This window comes from Centruroides sculpturatus, unplaced genomic scaffold (genome assembly GCF_000671375.1).
Source record: "Centruroides sculpturatus isolate CEXI.00-Female unplaced genomic scaffold, Cexi_2.0 scaffold33, whole genome shotgun sequence".
Lineage (NCBI taxonomy): Eukaryota > Metazoa > Arthropoda > Arachnida > Scorpiones > Buthidae > Centruroides > Centruroides sculpturatus.
This window is the reverse complement of record NW_019384325.1, coordinates 621,042-646,207: the sequence shown is the minus strand read 5'-3', so window position 1 is coordinate 646,207 and position 25,166 is coordinate 621,042. Positions and strand designations below refer to the sequence as shown.

Genomic DNA, 25,166 nt, shown 5'->3' with positions numbered 1-25,166 from the left:
TATGAGAATGTCCCGGGAAATCCAACACCAGCTGTTCTCAAGGTCATCCAGCTGTAAACACAATGACTCATCAGTGTCAAACTTCGCAGAAAGGCGAGACAATGGAAAATAAAGTTTGAAGCTTTTTCTTCAAAAATAACGCATTTCTTTCGTTTTTTTCAGTTTTAAGTATTTTTTATGTTTAATTATAATGTAATTAAAAATTGATCGGAGAGGAAGCGGTTAACATGAACATTTATTAGCTTGCGCACATCCGACTTGGATCTTACACACAAGACATCTGCTATTGTGAACAATTGACGAAATAAAAGTATACATTATCAGAGAATAGACAAAGATTCAGTTTGTAAACAATTTACCTTTTGTATATACAACTGACACTTGATCCATAGCGGTCTTTCAATGACCGGACATAAAAAATGAACAGATGACGCTTAACTTAAGCGCGGTTTACAAAACGAATATGATTAATCTTAACACAACCACTCATAATTAAAAAAATTAAGCCTCGTTTAAATACTGGCCTACCTTTCATGGTCGAGCCAGTGTAGCCGGCTAAAACACGCAAAAATTTAACTTTTGTTAAATTTTTGCGTGTTTTATTAAAGTAGCCAAGACATAGCCAAATATTGTAGCGCCACATCACTAGCGGACATTTGAATTTGCCGACTAGAACGCGGTCGGTTAACCGAGGTGACGGTTAATCGGGGTCGGATAATCGATGCTCTAATGTAATATCATTTCCAAAATTAGCGAACGTATCAAATATAGTATTATAATACACCAGATACGAACAAAAGCAAACGATATTATTTATTTTTATTTAAAATTTTCTTACAATCTCATATTTAAGGTAGAAGGATTCAGATATAAATCGTTCAGTTTTACAAATCTACTTTACACTTTTCAAACGATGAATTTTGTCAGATATTGGTATCTAATTACTATAAACAGGAATAAAATAAGCAAAGTTAGAAAAAAAATGAATGGACAAAATACTTCAAACCAATGATCCCAGCTTCCACTCCAATATCGTTTCTGAAGCATACACGTTCCATTGCTGTAAAAATAACAAAAATCAGAAAATAAATAAGAGGAATTGAAGAAGATGAGGCTAGATAAAATAGTATGAAAAATTAGTGACAAGATTTTGAGCTTGGCATTTTCAAAAAGTATATTTTAAGTAAATTCACGGTAATAATATTGCAAATTCTTAAATATCGTGAAGAAGTCAACTTTAACTTCTCGAATTTTATAAAAGTAAATATAACGTGTTACCTTATGCACACTCCTTTATCACTATGACAATAAGTTCCAGGAGCTTTTACATATATTCTCCTATTTCGTTGGAAAAGTCCGAGTGATTGAGTAGTTCGACAGTTCCTCGATTCGTCTAAACAGCAAATATGGCACTCGTCGTTCTTAGACGGACATTCGCAATGTTCTAAATCATTATCACTGCATGCCTTTCTTATACAAACGCCACGTCGACAAGTGCCAGAAGCTTTTAAACAGGTGGTGCCATCCGCTAAAGGGATTCTAGGACAAGCTGGAGACGTTCCATCGCAGGTTAAAATAGGTGTTTGACAAGGAATATAAGAAAAGCATTTATGATTCTTTTCTTTTGGAATAACTTCGCATTCTTCGTTACAGCAATCTCCTTCTCGAGGACTACAGAAAGTTGCCGTGTATTTCTTCAGAGTGCATTCTGCCTTGCTTCCTGGAGGATTACAGCATTTGTCCGTTTCCGTACAGGTATCTCGCCTTCCGCAATCGCATTCTTCTCCTAATTCGGTGATTCCGTTTCCACACACCGATTTTGATTTCTTCCTCAAACAATGTGCTGTAAAAATATTTATCGTTTTTAGTTTTGTACGGCATGGTATCAGCATACTGAAGCTGAATTACGCCTCCTACGAGAAGCCTAATTTATAATGAGTGAAATGTGAATGCTCAGGAAGGCTACAAACGAAAATTTACGAGAATTTAAAACAGACTCAAACTCGAATTTGTTAAGTTAAAACCTTTGAAACCTGTCAGTTCAGAAATTATAGTCAATACTTTTAAAAGTGTCCAATATTACGTACCTTGATCACTGTAAATAGTTTCAAGTAGATTCGACTTACTGCAAGGAGAAAAAATCCAGTTGTTACGTGAATGTCCATTGGCAAGTATAGGATACATAAGGTAATTCCCATTTATTATATCTCTTTCTCCGGGAGAACATACTGCATTTCCCGGTGTATCGTGAGGAATTCCAAAAAGATGTCCAATTTCGTGTGCTAAAGCAATACTAACTATCGACCTCGGAACGGCCTTTTTCCTACTCCGATTAGTAGCGATACCCACATTAGTAGGCCTCATATTAGTAGGACTCATATTACTCTCTACTGAATGTTGACACAAACCTTCTGTAATTTGCAAAAAATCTTTTAATGGTATAGAAATTCGATTAAACTAAATATTTCGATTATAATACTTACTTAAAAACGCTCTTCCTATAACACCACCCTCAAATTCCCTATGGCAAAAAGCTAATGTTATGCAAGAATCCTGTCTGTAGTTTTCGGCAAACTCGGCCAAGTACTTGGTACTATCGGAAGTGATAAAATTAAGAGGATAATCGGGTCGATTCTTATCTTCGATAATTGTTATTTTCTCTACGTTAAATCCTATTCCTTCTGGTACCAGATCATCATCTAAATCCGTATTCTTAAAGATATTATCAGATACTTTCATATAATAAAGCATTTCGGCAATAATCTGTGGCCGAGAACCTTTAAAGAATTCCACAAAAGTATGATCTGCCACTACCTCCACATCGCATGTTAACTGGTTTCTGTAAAAGAAATTCATTTAATTTCGATTAAACTGATTGGTTTGATTCCTTGTGAATATCAACTGATTTATGATTATTATGTATTCTCAATAGAATTCATTGGACTGCAATTTTCAAATTGCAGACCTATACATTCGCACTATGTTGTGAGTTTCTAAATTGCAGCCTGGCATTTGACAGTGTCACAATGAGTAAACGATTTTTTTTTTTTTTTAATGTTTCCTTTGATATTGGCCAAAAATCGGGAGGTTTTTATATGATATTATTATAATACAACATTAAATTCCTATTTTACATAAATTAATTATATAATTTGTGTGTTAATGTGATTTTACCTTCCGGAGAGGTTGGTACAATTACAATAAATGGCTATATACCTTAAAACAATGGAAACAGGCGTCCACTTTAGATAAGCTTAAATACATTCTCGTAGGAGTAGAAATATAAAAATTCAAGGGGAAATATCAATTAAAGCATAAAAATGAGCTAAATAAAGTTAAATGTATTAATATCAAACGTATAAACGTCGTCGAATGCTTTAACTAGTTTATATCTGAAAAACGGATGAAAAATTTGTTTTCAAATGTTGAATGCTGTATAAAGATCGCAAATTAATTATAATTTTAACAAAAAGACAAATCCATGACGATGATGATACAATTATCGCAATTCAAACAATGTTAAGTATAAACTAAATTATCTAATTTTTAAATCGTGTGGTTTATAGAATAATGATATCATTCCATGTATGGTGTGAACTGTATCTATAACTGCAAATTCGATAATTTACTAACAAAAAAAAAGTGAAAATTCAACTTACTCTACAAACACAATATCTTCTACAATCTTTTTATCGTCGAAACCTTCAGAAAAATTCAGTTTATCGATAGAAATTACATTATTCATCACTGTTTCCTCGCAGATTCTTTTTCCATTTACCATTCTACATCCAGGAGGAAGGACGTCTTTCTGTTTATAAATAATAACTTTATCCTTATATCTGTCTTGTATTAAATATAAAGATGCCATTTCTAAATAGTAAATGTCTTCCGTCAATTCTATTCTTCCAACGAACGAATTTTTATGAAAATATCCACTAACTGAAGATTGATTTTCTCCTCTTACAATTCCCGTGTAGATCGAAGAGCCCGGTATGTTTTTTAGCTTTAATTGAATGGTTTTAGCGCCATTAATGAAGACTTTGGTACTGGGAGAAAGTATAGAATGGTCTTCGTTAAGATGAAGATGAAATTTCTTTCCGTAAGCACGAAATCGCACGAAAGTGGAATCTTTTAGTCTAATTTCCTCGGCAATTGAAGGCTCGATTTTCGTGTTTATTATCTCGAACTTTTGAATTAAGTCCAAATTTGAGTGTTTGCAGAATGTATTTGATACATTTGACGCCAGAAATAAATAAATCAGCACAAGTACAACTGACATATTTGAAAAATTCTTTTAAATTCTACTTCGAACGAAAAAAACAATCTCGTTAAAGAACAAACTCTTTCGCGAGACTTCTTTCTTTTAAATTTTTGGAATTGAAATTAAAAAAAAAAATTATAGGAGAAAATGCAGAAAAATTTTTAATTAATATTTAATAAAGAAACAAGAATTTATAAAGCAAAAATAATTTTTTTTTATGAACAGACAAGGAAACTAAGCTTTTTCGGTTCACGTGATTGGTGTTTGGAAGAAAATTTTCATTAACACAAGGTCAGGACACCAATGTTCCCTATGCAACCCCCATATTGGGTCCTTAGTTCTAAGGTCACGGTATATATTTCATGCTATCTACGTGCAGTAGTAAACTGCACGTTCCTTTGAGTTCGAGCCACGGAATTCCTTTTATAATTTCAGAGTATCTTTTGACTTAGATGTTACACCGACATATAATTAAATCCTTTAACTAAATAGGGTTTAAAATAAAAAGATATATCAATTGTTCGTATGATACAGTACGAGGATAAATTTATTTAGTTTCGAGATGCAAAATTAGCGAAGAAATTTGGAGATATTTTTTAAAATAAGAATATATAGTATTTAATTTTACATGTATTTTGCAATACATAAACTGAAAACAGGAGAGCCAGAGTAAACATTTTTATAAATTAAAATTAGATGAAAAGAAAACCATGTTATATAAAGTAAACCTTCAAAACTGTTTGCAAGAGATAAGGTTCCTAAATGAGGAAAGTTATTCTTATAAATTAAATTTAATTATTTTTATAGAGAATTAAACAAATATATTTATAAAAGTTTATTAATAAACAGTAGACAATACCAAGAAATAAAAATATCAACGTCAACTTTATTTACTGTTTATTTTACAATAAAATGATTCTTAGGCAACAATTATTCATTAGAATATGCAATTTGTACTGTTACATTACCCTTAATTATTATGGAATACAATTTAAATGACTGATCTGATAACTATGTTTTCATTAATGTAATTTAAACAGGGTTATTTAATAGCACTTTAATGATGCATACTGCAAACATTTCAGAATAAGTTTTAAATATTAAAGCANATAAATATCGAGTTGGTTGTATTTATTGTATAAATTAAATGATCTAATTTGAAATCGTGTGGTTTATAGAATAATTATATCATTTCAAGAATGGTGTAATATAGTGTGAACTGTATCTATAACTGCAAATTCGATAATTTACTGAAACAAAGTGAAAATTCAACTTACTCTACAAACACAATATCTTCTACAATCTTTTTACCGTTGAAACCTTCAGAAAAATTCACTTTATCGACAGAAATTACATCATTCATCACTCTTTCCTCGCAAATTCTTCTTCCATTTACCATTCTACATCCAGGAGGAAGGACGTCTTTCTGTTTATAAATAATAACTTTATCCTTATATCTGTCTTGTATTAAATATAAAGATGCCATTTCTAAATAGTAAATGTCTTCCGTCAATTCTATTCGTCCAACGAACGAATTTTTATGAAAATATCCACTAACTGAAGATTGATTTTCTCCTCTTACAATTCCGGTGTAGATCGAAGAGCCCGGTATGTTTTTTAGCTTTAATTGAATGGTTTTAGCGCCATTAATGAAGACTTTGGTACTGGGAGAAAGTATAGAATGGTCTTCGTTAAGATGAAGATGAAATTTCTTTCCGTAAGCACGAAATCGCACGAAAGTGGAATCTTTTAGTCGAATTTCCTCGGCAATTGAAGGCTCGATTTTCGTGCTTATTACCTGAAAATTTTGAATTAAGTCTAAGTTCGGGTGTACGCAAAATACATTAGATATTTTTGACGTTAGAAATAAATAAATCAGCATAAGTACAACTGACATATTTGAAAAATTCTTTTAAATTCGAATAGAATTTCATTCTTTCACGAGCTTTCTTTTTAATTTTGGAATGCAGATTTTGAAAATTATAGGATATAATAAAAGAATTTTTTAAAGAAATACCTAATAAAAACATGAATTTATGAAGCAAAACCTATTTTATATCAAAATATATATGCATGTACGCCTTGTGTACTGTACATATACTTTTTAATAATTCTTTCCACCCTGTGACTAAAAGAGTACATGATGGGCTTGCATCTTTTGGCAAGCCCATCATGGGTCGGCCCAATCCCTCACCGGGTGGTGAGGGATTGGGCCGACCCAGCGCGGTCTAGGTGGAAACCTAGCGCTCTGGAGGTACCCAGAGCGGTAGGTTTCCACCTAGACCGCTCGTCCATCAGCCATCAATATATACAGTACAGTATATAAAATAGATATAGATCGTATATACATTTATATATTGCATGTGTAGGCATTTTTATGCACGAATTACAGCTAAAAAGGGAAACCATATTTTTTTAAGACTTCGTTTTGGGAGTCGGAAACGGATAAACCAATTTTATATTGTTTTTTATAGGAAAATTTATTTCGGTTTTAGAACAGCTTTTAGGAACGAATTAAGTTCGAAAACCGAGGTTTGACTGTATTAAATTTCGAATTTAATATAAGAATTTTAATGCTGAAATTTTCTCAGGTGGCGCTGATACATTCTCACGTGTTTAGAGAGAGGAGTGTGTTTACTAAATGCTGTTATTAATTTATTAAATTTAAACGTTAATTAAATCAAATGTGTTTATACTTATGATTATTAAACTTAAGTCCCTATTCAGTAAGGAAACTATAAGTCATTTCGTTTTACGAAAATGGCATTGCTGAATGTCGTAATGTGAAGAATTAATGTTATCATAACGATTGTTACTATAACAATAATGTATTTTGCCTTGATTTTTCAGCCTTGATAAAACAATAATATCCAGGAAACATTACAACACTTTAAATGTGTAGATATTTCTCAATAATTGAGTTAGGTTTTCACCAAACTTTCATTTAACTACAAATTATGCATGAAAAATGTTCAGAATGTTAATTAAGTCTTCGTTTCTTTCGAAATTAATACAATCGAAAAGATATTTATGTACTGTAAAACAGTTGAAAGTGTGCATCGTTGGAAGTGGACCTGCGGGATTCTACACTGCTCAACAAATTTTAAAGGTACAGAAATTGTATTGTCTCACTCAATTTCCAATCTCTTCATTCTCAGTTCTAAAACACAGTTTGAATTAATGTTATTTTTCTTGGATGCAGTTTTTTTTCCAGAGAATGGATTAGACGCGTGACTGGTCGAATGGTTGTCTAAATCCCAAAATTTTGCACTTCTAGAATTTCTTTGCCTCGGTGATAATCCGAAGTGGTTTTGTAGCCAGGATCATTGGAGCGAGCCAAAAAATTTGCGAAAATAAACCCGGTATTCGTGGGACTGCCTACGTGAACACAGTCAAATTTATCGTTTTAATTTTTTTCACTTCTCTGAACTTAGTGATTATTATTATTAATAATCTGTACTACATTTACTTTATCGAGTAATGCAAAGGAAGAGAATTGGATGCACAATAAGAAATTAAGACAAACGTGATGTAAACGTGAAAGTATAAGCAGGATCATTGTGTGTTTTAGGGGGGCTTGGTCGCCTCATAGCCTCTTATATCTACATGCTGATCTAAAAGGTGTTCTTTACAATACATGTCCACCTACCGTTGATAGTCTTAAAGAACAAATTTAGGCTGCTGTTGATAAGTCACATCTGATACTTTCAAATGTGGAATGTAGTTTGCAGTATTACATTACTCTGTACGTGCAAAAAGAAGGTAGACAATTTGAACATTGATGATTTTGTCAATATAATTATAATCTGTATTCAAATTTAAGTTATTTGGATATAAAATGAAATAAGTTTTTCTCAAAATTTTATTTTTTGGAATGAAATAAATATTTTAATTTTAGATTTAAGAAATATGATATTATTAATAAAGTTTAAGGAATCGCCCAATGTTATGTTTTATTTTATTTTTCAAATTTTGTAAATAAAATTGTGATCTTTTTATTTGGCTCTAAGTGCCGAAGGGAATGAGTTTCAGATAATTTTTTATATTTTGTGAATTGTACACAAATTATCTGGTTTTCTCGAGATTAGATGATTCTGCATTATTGCTATTGATTCATACAAAGATATTTTTTACAAAGAATTAAATTCTGTTTGACAAGGTTTTGTTTTTATTCAAAAAATTAAGTTTGTATTTTAATAATTCATACATTTTTATAAACCTTACCTTAAATTATTTGCCCAGTCAAGTCAAATTGTGGATAGTTTAAATGTTATTTGTATGACTGGATGACTGAGGTAATAGTCTTGAACCTATTATTCTTGGATCTTGGGTCTGTGGAATATCAGTAACTTCTATAGGTTGTTAGGTCTTTTTTATTATTATAATTTAAATTTTTTTGCTTGGATATAGATAGCTGTGAGCACTACGAGGGCCATTTTAGCAAGACCGTTATGGGTTTGGCCAAGTCCACAATGGGGCAACTAACTGGTGAGATATGGGCCTGACATATCTGAACAGATCTCTTAAAAAATTCCTGGGGTATTCTGACCTGTCTGGATTTGATCTGAGATTTCCCAGAGCAGTAGACTGCCACATTAACCATTTGGCCATTCAGCCTGTTTGGCCTTGTTATGTTGGTTATTCAGTTGTCCTTGATGGCAAAATTCATGTTGGACCCGAGAAAAAGCTTATAATGCTTACAATTTGGAAGTTAAAACAAAAAATAGTGTTCTTTACATGTAAAGTTATTTAGTTCTTAAGTCAGGTAAAGAATTATTTCTTACTGTAAATTTATAATTTGAAAATCTGAATGAACTAATTGTACAATCCAATATGCATAATTCATAATTATTACTTTTATTTCATATGTGAAATCTATAATAAATTGATTTTAATAATGTTTTAAGACAAATTTTATTATTTAATGCATAATATGAAATATTTTGTCATTTCAAAATTTTATTTTTATTTAGCACCCTTTGGCAGTAGTTGATTTATATGAAAAATTACCAGTTCCTTTTGGTTTAGTTAGATTTGGAGTAGCTCCTGACCATCCAGAAGTTAAGGTAATTTAGGATTAATTTTTATTAAAACTATTTTTTTAATAATTAATATTTAAATTCTTATTAAATATAAAAATTATTTATTAATAATTAAGACACTTCATATAAGATTCTTACCATTATTTCAAACAATAAAGAGTTTTTCATGCCTACCATGAGTTTGAGTAGACTCACAATGGAAGTACATTCAGTTTATGGAAAGAATCAACTTGAGTATTAACCAATGCAGCAGTCATTGATCATTTAGTTGTGGTAAGTTACTTCTAGTTTCTTCCTCATTAGTTAAACATGTCACCGCCATTACAAATAATGTTACAAAAGCTTTATGTTCTGGTATTGGAATATGAGGAAGTTTGCTATAGTAGTTTTTTACATGCATGTTTCTTTATGATTAATGCATGCTATAAAAAATTAACACATGAAAAGTTGTCCTGACATCTAGTGAGAGAAAATAAAGCATTCGTATATTGCTTGACATATTAAACAAAAAGTGCCAACATCATTCGAGAATGCACCGATCGGTTTAAGTGAATTGACATCGTGTGTGACCTTACTCTTGAGTCGATTCTTTCCATAGATAGACTGTAGTTGGATAATTAGGGATGGGACTTGACATGTCTAAGTTGAATGGCTCATAAAAATTTCTGGGGTTCTGATCCTCTTCTAAACCTGTTAATTAGAAACTTCATTATTATTCAAAAAATTTCTTGACAAGTATTTATAAATGTTAGTTTTATTTGACATTTTTTCTTCTGTTATACAGCTGTCTACTGACTGGATGGCTGAGGCAGTTAGGGCATCAGCCTGTCACTCTGGAGGTCTGGGACCAAATCTGGTGGGGGGTCTAAAAACCTCAGGAATTCTTTGAGAGGTGGTCTGTCTCTGGTATGTTGGATGTCATTCCTTGCTACCCGACCACCCCATTGTGGGCCTGGTCAAATTCACAATGGGTATGAATTAAATGCCTTTTTAGTACACTAAGAAGGCCTTAAAATATATATATATATATTCATATTCATTGTATTTGGATTATGAGTGCTATACAGATGTTTATCCTTGTTGTTGCATAGGGATAGATTTACATGTATGAATAAATATATTATGAATTTATCTGACATAGCAGATGTATTCTTAATATCTGCTATGAAATTAACAAAACTTGAACCAAAACACTTCTCATTTCTTAAATCCAGTAACTCAAAGAACGTCTCCAATTGAGTTTCTTCTTACACTGCAAAAACTGGGTTAATTCCAACAAAAATGGATTTAGTTTGATTATTAAGCATTAAGAATTCACTATTATTTTTAATTATATTTTTATTTGTTTAAGCAAAACACTATCCAACTTATAGTTTATTATTTTAGAATGTTATAAACACCTTTACGAAAACTGCAGCGAATGAACGTTTCAGTTTCTTTGGAAATGTGAATGTGGGAAAAGACATAACATTAAGTGACCTGAGAAGTGCATATCATGCTGTGATAATGGTAAGTTTGGCAGAAGAGTAAAATAATAGTGAAAAACTAATTTAAATATATTAATTTGATGTACAAAATAGAATCGGCTTTTAGTATTTGTGTCAATTTTCAGTACATAATACTTATATGAGGTGTCTGAAAAGATGCTGTAACATTAGAAATTTGTAAAAACATTAAATTTATACTACAGCATTGCACATGAGACCCATAAGTCATATGTCCTGCATTTCCACTTTTATTTCCACTAAAAATTATAATATTGAAGAGATTTTTGAGTTTATAGTTTACAAATTGGCATTAACTATAATTAATCTTTCTTGCAATTTTGTCAACTTTATTTTGATAAATTTGCATTGCATAGAATTTATAAAATCAACTATTAATACTAGAATTAAGGGTTGAAGAAATGGCTTTGATAACTACTACCATTCTGAAATTTGTTCTGTGCTCGTGGCTTTTGGTAGCTTTTGTAGAATGTGATTCTTCTAAAATCAAGAAAAGCTTTCCATTGTAAATACCCCTACATAGAAAAAATGGATCTAATACTCAAACTTTTATAAATGCTTATACTGTACTAAAAAGTGACTTCAGTGCTTTCTAGTGAAATAGCAAGTTCCATAAAAATCTTAAGGTCCATCTTAACAATCAAATTTCTTGAATGTGAAAGTTATATTCAAGCTACTTTGATAGACAAGACAATTTGACCTTTCAAAGTTCTTGAATTAGAGAATTCTAAAGTAGAATGATGTTTGATTAGTTTTGAGTTCTTGAAAGCTCTAACCAATCACCATAATGCATTATTGTCATGTGACAGTTTGGATGAAGAACAATGTGGAAAAGCTTACAAGTATTAGTTAAGGTATAATCTCTGAAATACTACTACCAGTAATATTACAAGAGAAATAAACTTATGCAGTTGCTTACAGAATTGACACAAGCATTCTCAAGTGATGTCAATGACATAAAATATTAGTAATTAGTTCAAGAACTCTGTATTTGCATGAAATATTTGAAAATTTGTAAATCCCAAAATTAGTAGAACATTGACATTAATCAAAGTGGTGCATTTCTCATTACTTGCTCCTTTTCAGGCTTCATATTTAATTAAATTACAAAATCTGAAGTGAAGTCAATGTTGCACCTGTAAGTGTTTATTATGTAGTGTAGTCATGTAGACAAATTTGTCAAATAATGTTCATCTATATATATTAGTGATGTAATGAATATTCGGTTACTATTCAGTATTCGGCCAAATATCGAATAGTAACCGAATATTTAAATCACTATTCAGCCGAATACCAAATACCTAAAAACAGGAGTAAGAAATAACAAAAACACAGTAAATTAATCATTTTGGTATTTAGATTTAATGTTATCGGGTTAGTGTTGTTTGTTTGTATTTATTTATAACTTATAACATGCACAAAATAAAAAAGAAAATAATCTTAGTCACATGTATTCACAATTTATAATTACAAAGATCAGCACACATACACACCTATTCATTCGAGAATCGTCGCACATCTGAGGATCTGACCCTGCCTATTCTTTTTAAGCGCTCATCTTTGCTCTTCCCTTTCTCTTTCCTCTATCGCTCTAGTCTACGTACGCCTATGCATACATCATAATACACGCTCACGATACTTTCAATTTGTCACTTTTCCTTCATAGATTTCCCATTTTACAATTACATGACTCATAGCCTGGTGATAACAAAGAAAAGAGACAGATAGGATGTTGGTATAACTCACAGTTATGAATTTGCAAATTTGAGACAACTTGGTAGCCCGAATGGCCCCAGGCTTTCACCCGTGCACGCTAAGTGACTTTCATTACAAGCATTTAGCTTTTGGAAGTCTCATGACAGAATATAGTCTTTTCCTCCACCAGGACTTGCTTATGTACTAATCTTACGTGCTTGATAGTAAGATTTTCTTTTGAGGAGAAGTGCTTATTGCAATAACAAGAAGTAATTTCTGATATATCATTTAATGCAATATTCTCCATAATGATTTCTTAACAACGTAGCAGGAATACCAATTATTGATGATAAAGTATGGTTTTAAAGCTAAAATATCAACAAAAGAAAATTCCAAGCACACTGTACAGTACAAGGTATACGCTATCTAAATGTCACAACACTAGCGACATCTCATGTTAAAAACTAGAACTATGGCTTTGGAATCGTTCTTTAATTAGCCACCAGTCAAAATATCAATTGGATTTCTATAAATCAATTAATTTTTATCTATGTTCAATTTGCTGGCTTTACATGTAGGCCATCTATTCGCAAAAATTTAAGAAAATAATAAACTAAATATAATTCTTACAAAAAGAAAGGGATTTCAAAATACATATACTGTATATTATTCACTTAATTACTGCAAGAATGATATAGCACAAAGTAGACGTGCTATACNTTTAAGAAAATAATAAACTAAATATAATTCTTACAAAAAGAAAGGATATAATTTTAAAAAATATATATTATATTCATTTAATTACTGTGACAATCATATAGCACAAAATATATGCACTATATCATTACTGCGACAGGTAGCACACAGCACATGCCGGCATGGAATGGAAAGTGTTACCCTGTGAAAAATTTATGAGTTAGCATTTAATTTTCCACATCTAACAACTTAGGTTTTTTTCATTTCTGAATGGTACTTTTTTAATTCTAATATGTGTTCTCCAGTAGCCGAGTGGGTAAATCCACCAAACACTGGTAATTAGTTAGTCTTGGATTTGGGCATCATCAGGCTGGCCATGTGGAGTTTTCTGAGTTTTCTTTATATTAGTAACATCTAAGTAGGGTCCAGCTTTTCATAAAAGTCTTCCTGGGATGGCCTCCTCAGCAGATGGCTCAGGTGTCACATTGCAGTAACCAATAAACCAAGCTATTTCTAATGAGTGATTATTTATTGCGACATTGTAACATGCTGGACTGCAACTTTAAGTCACAATGTCCTCAATCCTGTTAGTGGTGGTCTTGCCTCTGTTCATCATACTGTTCCTATTAGCAAGAGTTGTGCCGATCATCTATCTAACTCTGTTTGGGGGGGAAATTTTGAATTGATGTAACATGACTTCCAGTCCAAACTGGAAGTTCATATATGGTTAGTAATCTGGGCCTCCTGCCCCTAAGTGTTCCATATCTGATCTCGTCTTTCATCTATCTAACTCCTTTGTCGAGATTAAGAAAGAACAGACAGACAGATGACGACAGTTGGAATTTATATGTACAATTTTTTCAAATTGCAGCCCAATAATTTTTCTATAAATGCAAAATTTGCAAGAACATACTTCTCATGTAGTTTATAAATCTGTTGCAAAAATATAAACACTATTCTCACATTTTTACAAGATTTTTTATTTAAACAAGTCATATGAAGTCTTTTGGATGTTAAGGTTAGCAACTTTGATCACAAGTTGGGCCATCACAACCTGTCCAATGCAGATCACTTCAAATATTAATAATAGATCAGTATTAATTAGTAATTGTTACTTTTGGTTACTACTTTTGGTGGAAATACTTCAACCCCCTTCAGCGGTATTGTGGCATTCGAATAGGAAAATTACATAATACAAGGTTACCAGCCTGCACAAAATATGTTTTAAGTGGTTTTTGAGGGTGCCAAGTTTAAATATTTGGTCCATTTCATGCAAAATATGATTCATTAGCAGATTACCATTTGGTATTCGGCTATGAACGGTATAGTTTCTTAGAGTTAACATTAAGAAAAAATATGATATTGTAAAAAATTTAAGATATTGTATTTTCAGTTGGGATCTACTTGACCAATGAAATTATGCCATTTCAAACCATCTGAGTGACAATTGTAGGCTGAAATAACCAAACTCTTTATGTAGTTTTTATTTTTATGTTTGTTATATTATAATAATTGATTTATTTACTTATACTACTTAAATATTTATCTTATGTAAGGGTTTATCACACTGAGTGACCAATCTAACACATTTTAAAAATTCTTTATTTCTCCTCTGTGCACAATTTAAAGAATTTGCTTTCAAATTTTCTTGAATTTAATTTTGCTGATATAAGAAATTTGATCATGTTGATGTACCTTTAGGAATGTGAATGTCTTGTCAAGACAAGATTCAAACTCACAATCTGGCAAACTATGAACAATTGCCTGAAGAAATTTCACTGTCATTTTTGAAGAATTAAAATGAAAAATATATTATCTGATCCAAAAAAATTAACTTTTAATAACAAAAATTAATTAATTAAAATGTTAGATTTTTCTGTTATGAATGTTCTAATTTATTCCAAGATTTGGTATTTGTCAAGTTTTATATTATTTTCACATTATTTTATATTTTTTTAAAGTGTTAGACATGTTAAAAAGTTGCTATTTTATTGTAATTATAATTATATATGTTTTTATAGTGTTACGGAGCCGAAAAAGACCTGCATCTCGGCATACCAGGAGAAGTAAGTTTGAAATAAATACAGTAGAGCCTCGAAAACTCGGCACTCGATAACTCAGCACTCCGGATAACTCGGCCACACCCTGGCAGGGCAAAAAAATCCTTAGTTAATTAATTTTCATTATAGACAGCTTTATTCCTCATAAAGTGTTTTTCTGAGGTCTGTCTTATCAGGTAAATTACTGTACACAGTGTATTCATTAATTTTCATTTTCATTTTCATGTAGTAAAGACTCTATGCCTTCATAAAGGATGTACTTTTCCTTTGTTTAAGGGTATTTGGGCAGTTTATTCTCAAGCAAACAATACATACAAGTATAGTACAATATTTTCTGAGGAAACACGCATACTTATCCTTTTTTAACTCCATTCCCGATAACCCGGCATTTTCACAAACTCGGCCACCCTTCGGTCCACATTAGGCCGAGTTTTCGAGGCTCTACTGTACTATTAATTTATAAATTCTAGAATTAAGCTATTTAATTACTGATATTATTTTAAATCCTCAATAATAGATTTATTTTCATTTAAGTACTGATAAAATATGAAAAGTGTTAAAACTTTTTAAGAAAAATTTGCTTGCCATTATCACTACACTTTTGCATGTATGAGATTTTCTTGTATCTACAATGAATCGAAGAGTAGAAGCATATAGTAAATGTCTTGTTTATATAGATTCAATGTGAATCTTCATGTGAAATTTTGGAATCTTCATGTGAAATTTTGTGAATCTTCATGTGTAAAATATCTCGATACACAGACGTGCATTGCACGTCTGTGTATCGAGATATTTTACAGACAATGTTGATACACAGAAAAGTAATACTGTAAAAATAAGATATTTTTTTATTTCACAGAATATTTTTATTAATTTACTGTCGACATAGGCAAAACAATAAAAATTTAGCATCAATTATATATGATTATTAAACTAACAATAATTGTTAATAATGCTACGTAGTGATTTGTTCACATAAACCATTCTGGCATAACCTATCAATATTTGGCACCGATTTTAACTGTTGTTCAATCAAAATGTTCAAACTGAGCACCGTTCTTACCAATGCAAGGATCTATGCTGCTCGAGAAAGAATTTATTGCTTGAGGAACTTCAAAGGATGTGGCTTTATAAATTACTGTGACAACTTTGATAGGCATGTAACTAGAAATGAAAATGTAAACATGAGCATAATTTTTACTTTTGTCGACACTGAATATTTGGCCAGTTGAAAAATATTACGATGAAACTGCTTCTAAAAAGGCTTTCCCAAGAAAAGTTCATTATGCTTTTGAGATCATTTTATGGTCAATGGAGTATTTTAGGAAGAAAAATGTTTGCAATAAAATTTTCTTATTTGAGTTTAATATGAATCTAAATTAAAAAATATTGTGCTTATTTAAAAAATTTGACTTTTGGCTCAGATTGCCCATTTCTGGCCAGTATCAGAAGTCAAAAATATCACCTTTTGACAGAGCATACCCTATTTACCTATCAAAATTTGTATATTTTTAATGAAACTTGTTTCTCTTCATTTTAAAAGGGTATAAAAATGGTCTATATCATCTGTATACCGTCTTCCATGGTATTAGAGTCAAAAGGTTTGCTTTCTATGTTAGTCTCTTCTGAATCAACACTGAATTTGAGGCACATATCTTCTCACACACGTTCGTTTTTAGTGCTGTTTAAAGAATCGGAAATGCAACGTTTCTCAAAAGAATGTCGCGCACAATTTTTTCTGGAATTTTCATCCGAATACTTACAATATTGTTGTAATAGACTATCAAGGTTAAGTGGATCTCTTAAATATTTTTATCAAATGTTGATCTAATAAAATCATTAAAATGATGCAATAAAATTAGTGACAGAGAAGGAAGTAATGACCTCTAGTGCCACATAAAAAGTGCATCACGCATTTGGAGTAAATACTGTAGTTTTGTGTATATAATAATTTATTAAATTTGATTCTTAATTTTAATAAAATGTGTAAGAAATGACAGAAAGTGTAACGTTCCAGAATACTCCTAATGTTATAGCTGCTCGGAAATTCGTCGGTTGGTATAATGGTCTGCCAGACGAGTCAAACCTTTCGGTTGACTTAAACTGCGACACCGCCATCGTTATCGGACAGGGAAATGTTGCACTGGACGTTGCACGAATACTTTTAATGCCAGTAGAGTTGCTAAAAGTAAGTTTCAATTTTTTTATTTCAGAAAATTGATTTCAAATTAATTACATTAAAGTTGTAAGATAAACGGTACATTTAAAGAAGTTTATATTTGAAATGGCCGATGACTGTACTGCTTACCCTATGATATATAACATGCTTCTATTTTCTTATAAAAAAATAGTATAATTATATACTAAATTTTTGTTATTAATCTATTTTTATTTTAGAAGACTGATATCACACAGAATGCTCTCAATGCTCTTAGCAAAAGTAAAATCAAGAGAGTAGTTTTAGTAGGAAGAAGAGGACCTCTCCAAGTAGCTTTCACCATCAAAGAACTTCGGGAAATGACGAAATTGCCCGGATGTTGTGCCCTATTGGAAGAAAATGATTTCCGATCTCTAAAAGATATGATTCCAAGTAATATAAATTGTTTTCTAATTGATTAAATTTAATCTATTTCTTAGAATATTTTATTTTATTTTGACACCAATATTTGACATCTTATTTTAAAAAACAAAAAATAGACAGACAAATTGTAGCTCTTTATAAAACAGAAATTCATTAGATATTAAAACACACAGAGACATAAAAAAAATAGATTTAATTGCTCTTCAAGTACTCAAAGAGTAAATTTCTGAAGATTGATTCTTCTCATTGTCAGACAGAAGTTTCTGAATTCAGTAGTTGCACATTGTCACAGTGATCATTTAATTCATGATATTTATTTAAATTTTGGTAAAATTCAGAAATTTTATTATTATAAAATATAAGCACACAAATTTGAGAAGTTTTAGGAGATTGCCAATGAAGGAATTAGGTTTAAAGGATTGTGAGAGGTAACCAAGGATTGAGATTGAAGGATTGTATGATTAAATTTAGGAATGGAAGAGAAAAAAGATTGTACATCCCTAATCCTACAGATACTGTTGAATATTACAGATGCACCGAGTAATTATATGTTAATCATTAATTGTCAAGTGACAATTAATTCTCCAATAATTGAAGTAATAGATGAATAACTGTTCCATTGAAAAAATATTATTTCATTCAGTATTCTATTGCAAAAACATTTCTTATTCTAAAGACTGTCACTAGACCATTTTGATATTCACATGATGGTGACAAGATTGATGATGATCCAATTCATAGCTGGACGAAATTCAAAGTTCTTGAACTTCTTGAAAAATATGGCTGCATTCATGGCTGCATTCAGTATTACAATATCCAAACTAATTAGTCGGGAAATGGCTGAAAAAAATAAGTAATGATACATATAAATGTTGGTCAATAATTCAAATTTTAAAACTACCGCTGTTAATAAACCCTTAATTGCTGCCATGGAAGTCACGAAAGCATTTTTTTTTATTCTACATTTACACGATAAAGTAACAAACAAGACTAGCCAGAACGACAGTGATGATTGTGAAATTTTAAAAATTGCACCATGGCAAAAGAATTTGTTAAAAGACAGAATTACACTGAAGTTAATTTTATATTGATTTATAGTTAAATCATATATATATATATATATATAATTTTCTCATTGGATACTTTGTTTTTAGCATTGCCCCGACCTCGTCAAAGACTGACGGAGCTCATGGTTAAAACATGCGAAAATTCAAAATCTGTGGACGTTCGGTTGGAAATGAAACAGTGGGAACTGAAATTCCTGAGAACTCCTCTAGAGATAATTCCATCTGACAATGGAAACGGTGTAAAAAGCATAGTTTTTGGTATTAATAAATTAGAGGTACTTATAAAAAGAAAAGTTATTATTTCAAACTAAATTTAACATTAATGTCATTTTAAAAATAACGAGCAATTAATTTATTGTGATGTCTTCATAATGCTGAGCTGCAATTTAAAATATAGATCTTATTTTAGTAGTGTGTCTTGCCCCTGTACATCATACTTTTCCTGTTAACAATAGAGTTATGCCAATCATCTATCTAACTCTGTTTGGGGGAAAATTTTTGAATTGAAATAACACGACTTCTGGTGCAGACCAGAATAGAAGTTCATATATATTTAATTGGGGCCTCCTGCCCCCAAGCTTTCCAAATCTGGTCTCGACTTTTGTCTAACACCATTCTCGAGATTAACGGATGACAGTGGGAATTTATAGGTCTACAATTTCTTCAGATTGATAAAAAAAATTAATTAATTGGGCTGAAAGTAGTAATTATTTTCTTCAGAATATTGAAAATCAATTTTTAATGATATATTTTTGCATTTGCAAGAAATATTTTTAAAGTAGAAAATGCTTAGTATATAAAGCTTATTGCATGCTATAACATTTAAAATTTTTCTTACTTTACCTTTTATTTTTTTCTCATTAAAAATGTCAGTTTTATAACTGTTTCTGATGATCTAATTAGCATTTAGGAATATCTTGCTTTTACAGACCTGCTCCAGTCTCTGAATCACTTGAGATGCAAGTGATGCAGAGACCAGATCATAGAGATGTTGCTAGACAAGAGGTTTTTAACTGGGATGCTGCAATGACACTTCAGAGGCACCACAGAGACAAATTTTAAGGGTCTTACAATGACACTTTAAAGGTATCATGAAATAGAGCATAGAGTAGTACCATAATGCTAATTACATGCAGCATTAAAAGTAAAATTCTTTAACTCTACATTGGTAAGAAGTAGGAGTGCCACAGTTTGAAAAAGGTCGAAAAACACTGCTCTAGACTATTTTCTACAATGCTGGCATTGCAAGATTTGCAGATTATTCAGCACTTAATTTATAAATGTTACTTGAGTAAAGTTATAAATTAAAAATTATATTAAATTATAAGTTAACAGTTATATAACTTGTTTTGGTATTTTATTTTTGAGTAATCATGCAAATTTTTTAAATGAATCTAAAATTACTAATTTTTGGATTCTCTTTATATTTTAGGGTTCCTATGATAAGCCAAAAATTATTTTGACAGAAGAGAAAGAGACAATAGATTGTGGCTTGGTAAGTTATTTATTTGTGTATGTAAAATATTTAAAAACATTAAAAAGTCTACATAAAATGTAGTAAAAGTAATAAATTGACCATTGTGATGGCAAAAGCTTTAGTCTGCCATTTTGAAGGAAGTGGAACGTTTTACTGCAATTTGACTTGGATGTGTTGCAACCATCCGTCCCTACATTGTAAACAGAGTTTGCACGTACTGGGCAGAATCTATGTCATTTATATAGTTCGTAACATGCTATTACTTCATGCCAAACAAGTCATTTAATTGATTAAATAATGAAGACAACACGTTTGCAATTTCCAAAGAAATGTTATGTTGAAATCTGTTGAAAGTACACACTTAAAACCATTTTAATTGTGCAATTTCAACAAATTCTTGTATGCTCTTAATAATTAGTAACTTAAAAGTCAAACAGTATTAGGCATACTTCTGTGAATTTGGAAACCATTTGTCTGCATAACGACGTACATAATCCGATACTTTACTGATACCAAGCAATCTGCCAGATTTTTATGGAACACGTATTAAGGCTAATTAATAATCCAAATTATTAATTAGCTTTACCAATAAAAGTCCAGCAGATTGTTTGATTATTTAAAGATTATATTGTAGTTTATTATTTCAAATACTTTTTTAATATTGAATTTAAAATGTGCTTATTTATTTTGTATTTAAAACCTTCCCGTTTATCTTAAAGATATTGAGAAGTATCGGCTATAGGAGTCTTTCAATAGATCCAGAGTTGCCATTTGACAAAGAAAAAGGAATCATTCCAAACATTAATGGAAGAGTTGTGGGAACTAATGGTATGGGATTTTTTTTAAGAATTTATTGCATTAAATTCTACTTATTTTTATACATTTGTAATTGTCAATATCTTTTTGTCCATAAATTGATTAAAAATGCTTTTAATTGTTACTAAAATAAATTTTAAGTCCACAGGGTGGTTTATTTTAATCGATACACTAGAATAACTCAAAAAACAGGCATTAAATCAGAATAGTAAGAGTTTGATTCTTCCAATCATATCTTCTGTAGTTGTTGGTTCTTGTTTGTATACAACATTCTTTAAATATCCCCACAAATAAAAGTCTGATGAAGTCAAGTCTGGCAACCATATGGGCAGTCACACTCACCCAGTCATTTTTTTCCCTTTCTTGATGAACATCACAGATATTCGTAGATGCACGCACATAGTATTCCAGTCACATAAAACTTCAAATGCTCATAACTTTTGACAAGTCTTTCGGATAAAACTTTGCACGCTTTTACATAGAATCATAACATGCAATTAAAAACGGGAATTTCCATTTAAGAAAATAAAGTCGACCCCATTTTTTTCCAACTGTAGTGCCACTTATGATGAAACTGATAACACCATATTGTGGCTCCCTAAAAGTCTAACATCTTTGTTTTAACGAGTTATTTGAAGGATATGTATTTTTTGAGTTATTCCAGTGGATTCATTAAAATGAACAATCCTTTATAAGGATTTGGAAATGAAAAGGTGTGTAGCATTTTTATTTGATCAATTAGCAAATACCTAGTTAAAATAATTTGATGTCTTCTGTGTGTTTAAAAAATTTAAGAAAACAAATAATGGAGTAGAATGTGTTTATTTCGAATGAAATAGAAATAGTGTCTCTGGTTTTTATGCACTAATAAGTGCGTAAGAATGAAAATAGCAATTTCTACTTTACAGTGAATTCCCATATAACATGCTCCCCTATATGTGATGAAAAAATTGCAACTAATACTCACACACAGTTATTGTCATCCAGAGGTATACAGCACATTTTCTTCTTCAACTTTAAACTTGCATAAAATCATCCAATAATACACATCTTGATAACACGATTTCCTATAATGCAGAACATATCCCTGCATCGTACAGGATTCCACTGTATTCTAAAAAACATTCTTTAAGATATAATTTATTAAACTTAAAATTGGCATTTTAAACTTTGATATCTTTGCCAGAAGCATAGAAGTGTAGTCAAAAAATGGTCTGGCAGTAGTATTAAATTGGTAATGAGGTGGTGAAGGAAATGACTATTTTATATTTAAAAAACATTTTGTTTTGTTACATTGAAACTAAAATTGACAGTTTCTTGGTAATTTTTCTCTTTCATCCACTGTAGATTTAATAGATGACATATTTGTCGTAAAATATACCATAACTTGAAACCGATATTAATACACCACAATTTATGGTAATTTAAGCAGACTCAAACACACTAGGCTTTGAATGAGCTAGAACCGAAATAAGGATGTCGCATACAAAAACCTGTTATCATGTTCTACTGGCTACCACTACAGATTTTCTTGCAAATCTCAGTTGACAATGAAACAATACCCATTCTATTGCATGCAATTAGTTTAGCTGGTCGGTTCGACCAGCTAAAATGGTTTTGAGAGAACACTATTATGAATGAATGTATATAATAAGCTGTGTTACTTTTATTGAGACACTACATTTTGGTATACAGTATACAGTACATCTCGTAGAAAAGAAATGTGAGAAACAATGGACGTATTAATCTCCGTGTTAAACAAGTTCACCAATACAAGTTTTAGTTGAATGCACTTGTAATAGTCTGCCGAAATTTTGGCAAGTGACAAAAAGTGATTGTTAAGAGTGGTTGGGTTACAATTTTAAAATTGCAAACCTGTACATTCCACCGTTGTTTGTCTTTCCTTCCTTCCTTAATCTTGAGAAGAGTTAGATATATGAAAAACGAGACCAGATATGGAACACTTAGGGGCAGGAGGCTTAGATTATTAACCACATGCGATGAACAGAATGTATAAAACGACAAAATGAAAACTACAGTCGACCCCCCTATAAGATCATTGATTTTTCCGTTTTATCTGAATTACATGTTGTACGAGTCACTTAGATTTTACAAATACGTGTGCCGGACTGTGAATGGCTCACATGTTTGTAAAATCTAAGTGACTCGTACAACATGTAATTCAGATAAAACGGAAAAATCAATGATCTTATAGGGGGGTCGACTGTAATATTTAATTTTGAATAATAATCAATTTCCTTACCATTAGAACCACGACAATTACCACAGAAACCTTTTACACTAATAATTTATTATCTAGCAGCACTAAAATAATATATTTTTCTACACTAAACTCAAGATTGTCTTTTGTATTAATTAAATGTATTTTAATCGAAAGGTCATTTTGGAAAGACCTTACATTCGTCGATAATATGAAAGTATTTTTTTTTATTGTAAAAGGAGAGAGAATGCAAGTTTAACTTTTCTGTCATGAATTTTATCATGCACAGATTCTTTAAGTGACCGTACAAATACTTTAATCTTTGTTATGAAGATTTTCCAATTAAAAGAATTATTAAGTAAGAAATTTTTTGGATAAAATTGCATTTATTTTATTATAAATGCCCACAAGAGTTGAAATGTAAAAACTCTTGTAAATTCTGTAAATATAAACTAATTTTATGACATGTAAACAATTTATAACAAAGTCAAGAAGTTCAAGACTAGAGAGTTTATTAACATAAAATGTACCAGATGTTTCCAGTTAAATAACCAAATATTTTCATTTGTTGTTATTTTCAGATCTTTATTGTAGCGGATGGGTGAGAACGGGTCCTAAAGGCGTCATTCTTCACACCATGACGGACAGTTTTCAGACTGGGAAGGCAGTGACGGAAGATTTCGAAAGCGGCAGACTGTCCCCGGAAACCAAGTTGGGACGCAACCATGTGTTGAATTTGCTTCGTAACAAAGGTTCATTCTCTTAATTTGCCCTCTTTAAGCAGGTGTTTTATCATTTCAGATCGAGTAATTTGAACCAATGATTAAGCGCACAAATTCTTATACGTGAAAAGATACATAAAAGCAGACATAAGATACATTTATCTCAGGTATTGACAGTTCACATGAAAATTTAGTTCTACTAACATTTATATATGTTTACTAGTTGGTCAGACGTCCACGCAATTGGGTATCAGCCTACCGTTACCAGCAATCTAGTAATAAGATCTGTGCTAAATCCAGATCTAAACTCGGGTAATACTGCTGGGACATTGTTTCTTATCAATCCCAATGACAGTCGAGGGCCACAGTGGGGCCAGCCGGCCAGCAAAGATTTAATTTATAAAAATCAGGTGTATGAGTAAATGACCTTGGATCTAAGAATTGCAGTTTGGAAGTACAGCCAATTTTACTTCACGCCACCAAAAGTGAAATTTCTAGTTACAGTGACTAAACATACAAAATATAGAGGGATAGAAAAGGACCAGAACAAATTGAAAAAGTAATGTTAAAAGACCTTGGTGTTGTGGTTTCTAACAATAATGAAAATTATTTGCCAACTTGTTGCAGTCTCAAAGAATTCCTGTAGTTACATGAATGTCTCTGACAGAACCAACATTGTGCCCTTTGTGGTGCACAATTTCAGTTCTGTAAAAAAAAAATAATTTGAAAAGTCATCAAAAAATTACATTAGTTGTTATAACACTAGTGCTTGCACACATCTAGGACCGAGAAGGAAGCAAGCTAAATAATTGTAATTCATGCCTAAAGTTAATGTTTCGTTTCAGGCATAACTCCCGTGACGTTCAATGACTGGGAAAAGATCGATTTCGTCGAACAGGAAGCCGGCAGAATGTGTAATAAACCCCGAGAAAAACTGTTGAGTACGCATGAAATGCTGTCAGTGGCCCAACAGAAAAGCTGAATATAAAATGAATAGTTTGTAATTTTTTTTATACATATTTT

General features: G+C 31.2%; 2 protein-coding genes across 4 annotated transcripts; one reads left to right on the top strand and one right to left on the bottom strand.

Annotated features, from left to right (window-relative positions):
- Positions 1-780: 780 nt before the first annotated feature.
- On the bottom strand, positions 781-6,284 carry LOC111627083 (disintegrin and metalloproteinase domain-containing protein 10-like). Its single transcript, XM_023370644.1, has 7 exons — positions 6,157-6,284; positions 5,820-6,059; positions 5,539-5,687; positions 2,484-2,839; positions 2,088-2,411; positions 1,279-1,843; positions 781-1,060 (listed from the first exon to the last, which is right to left on the bottom strand). The coding sequence occupies exons 1-7, from the start codon at positions 6,193-6,195 to the stop codon at positions 907-909; spliced, it is 1,827 nt and encodes a 608-aa protein (XP_023226412.1). The 5' UTR covers positions 6,196-6,284; the 3' UTR covers positions 781-906.
- A 592-nt stretch (positions 6,285-6,876) lies between these two features.
- Positions 6,877-25,165, top strand: LOC111627093 (NADPH:adrenodoxin oxidoreductase, mitochondrial-like). 3 transcript variants are annotated; one of them, XM_023370667.1, is made up of 12 exons: positions 6,877-7,370; positions 7,539-8,023; positions 9,235-9,327; positions 10,690-10,812; positions 15,221-15,265; positions 17,277-17,447; positions 17,657-17,849; positions 18,995-19,182; positions 20,340-20,402; positions 21,104-21,212; positions 24,003-24,173; positions 24,989-25,165. In XM_023370667.1, the coding sequence occupies exons 2-12, from the start codon at positions 7,973-7,975 to the stop codon at positions 25,123-25,125; spliced, it is 1,344 nt and encodes a 447-aa protein (XP_023226435.1). In that variant the 5' UTR covers positions 6,877-7,370; positions 7,539-7,972; the 3' UTR covers positions 25,126-25,165. The 3 variants fall into 3 exon arrangements, with proteins under 3 accessions (XP_023226435.1, XP_023226427.1, XP_023226420.1); XM_023370659.1 differs by having other exon boundaries at positions 7,464-8,023; XM_023370652.1 differs by lacking the exon at positions 7,539-8,023.
- Position 25,166: the final 1 nt, after the last annotated feature.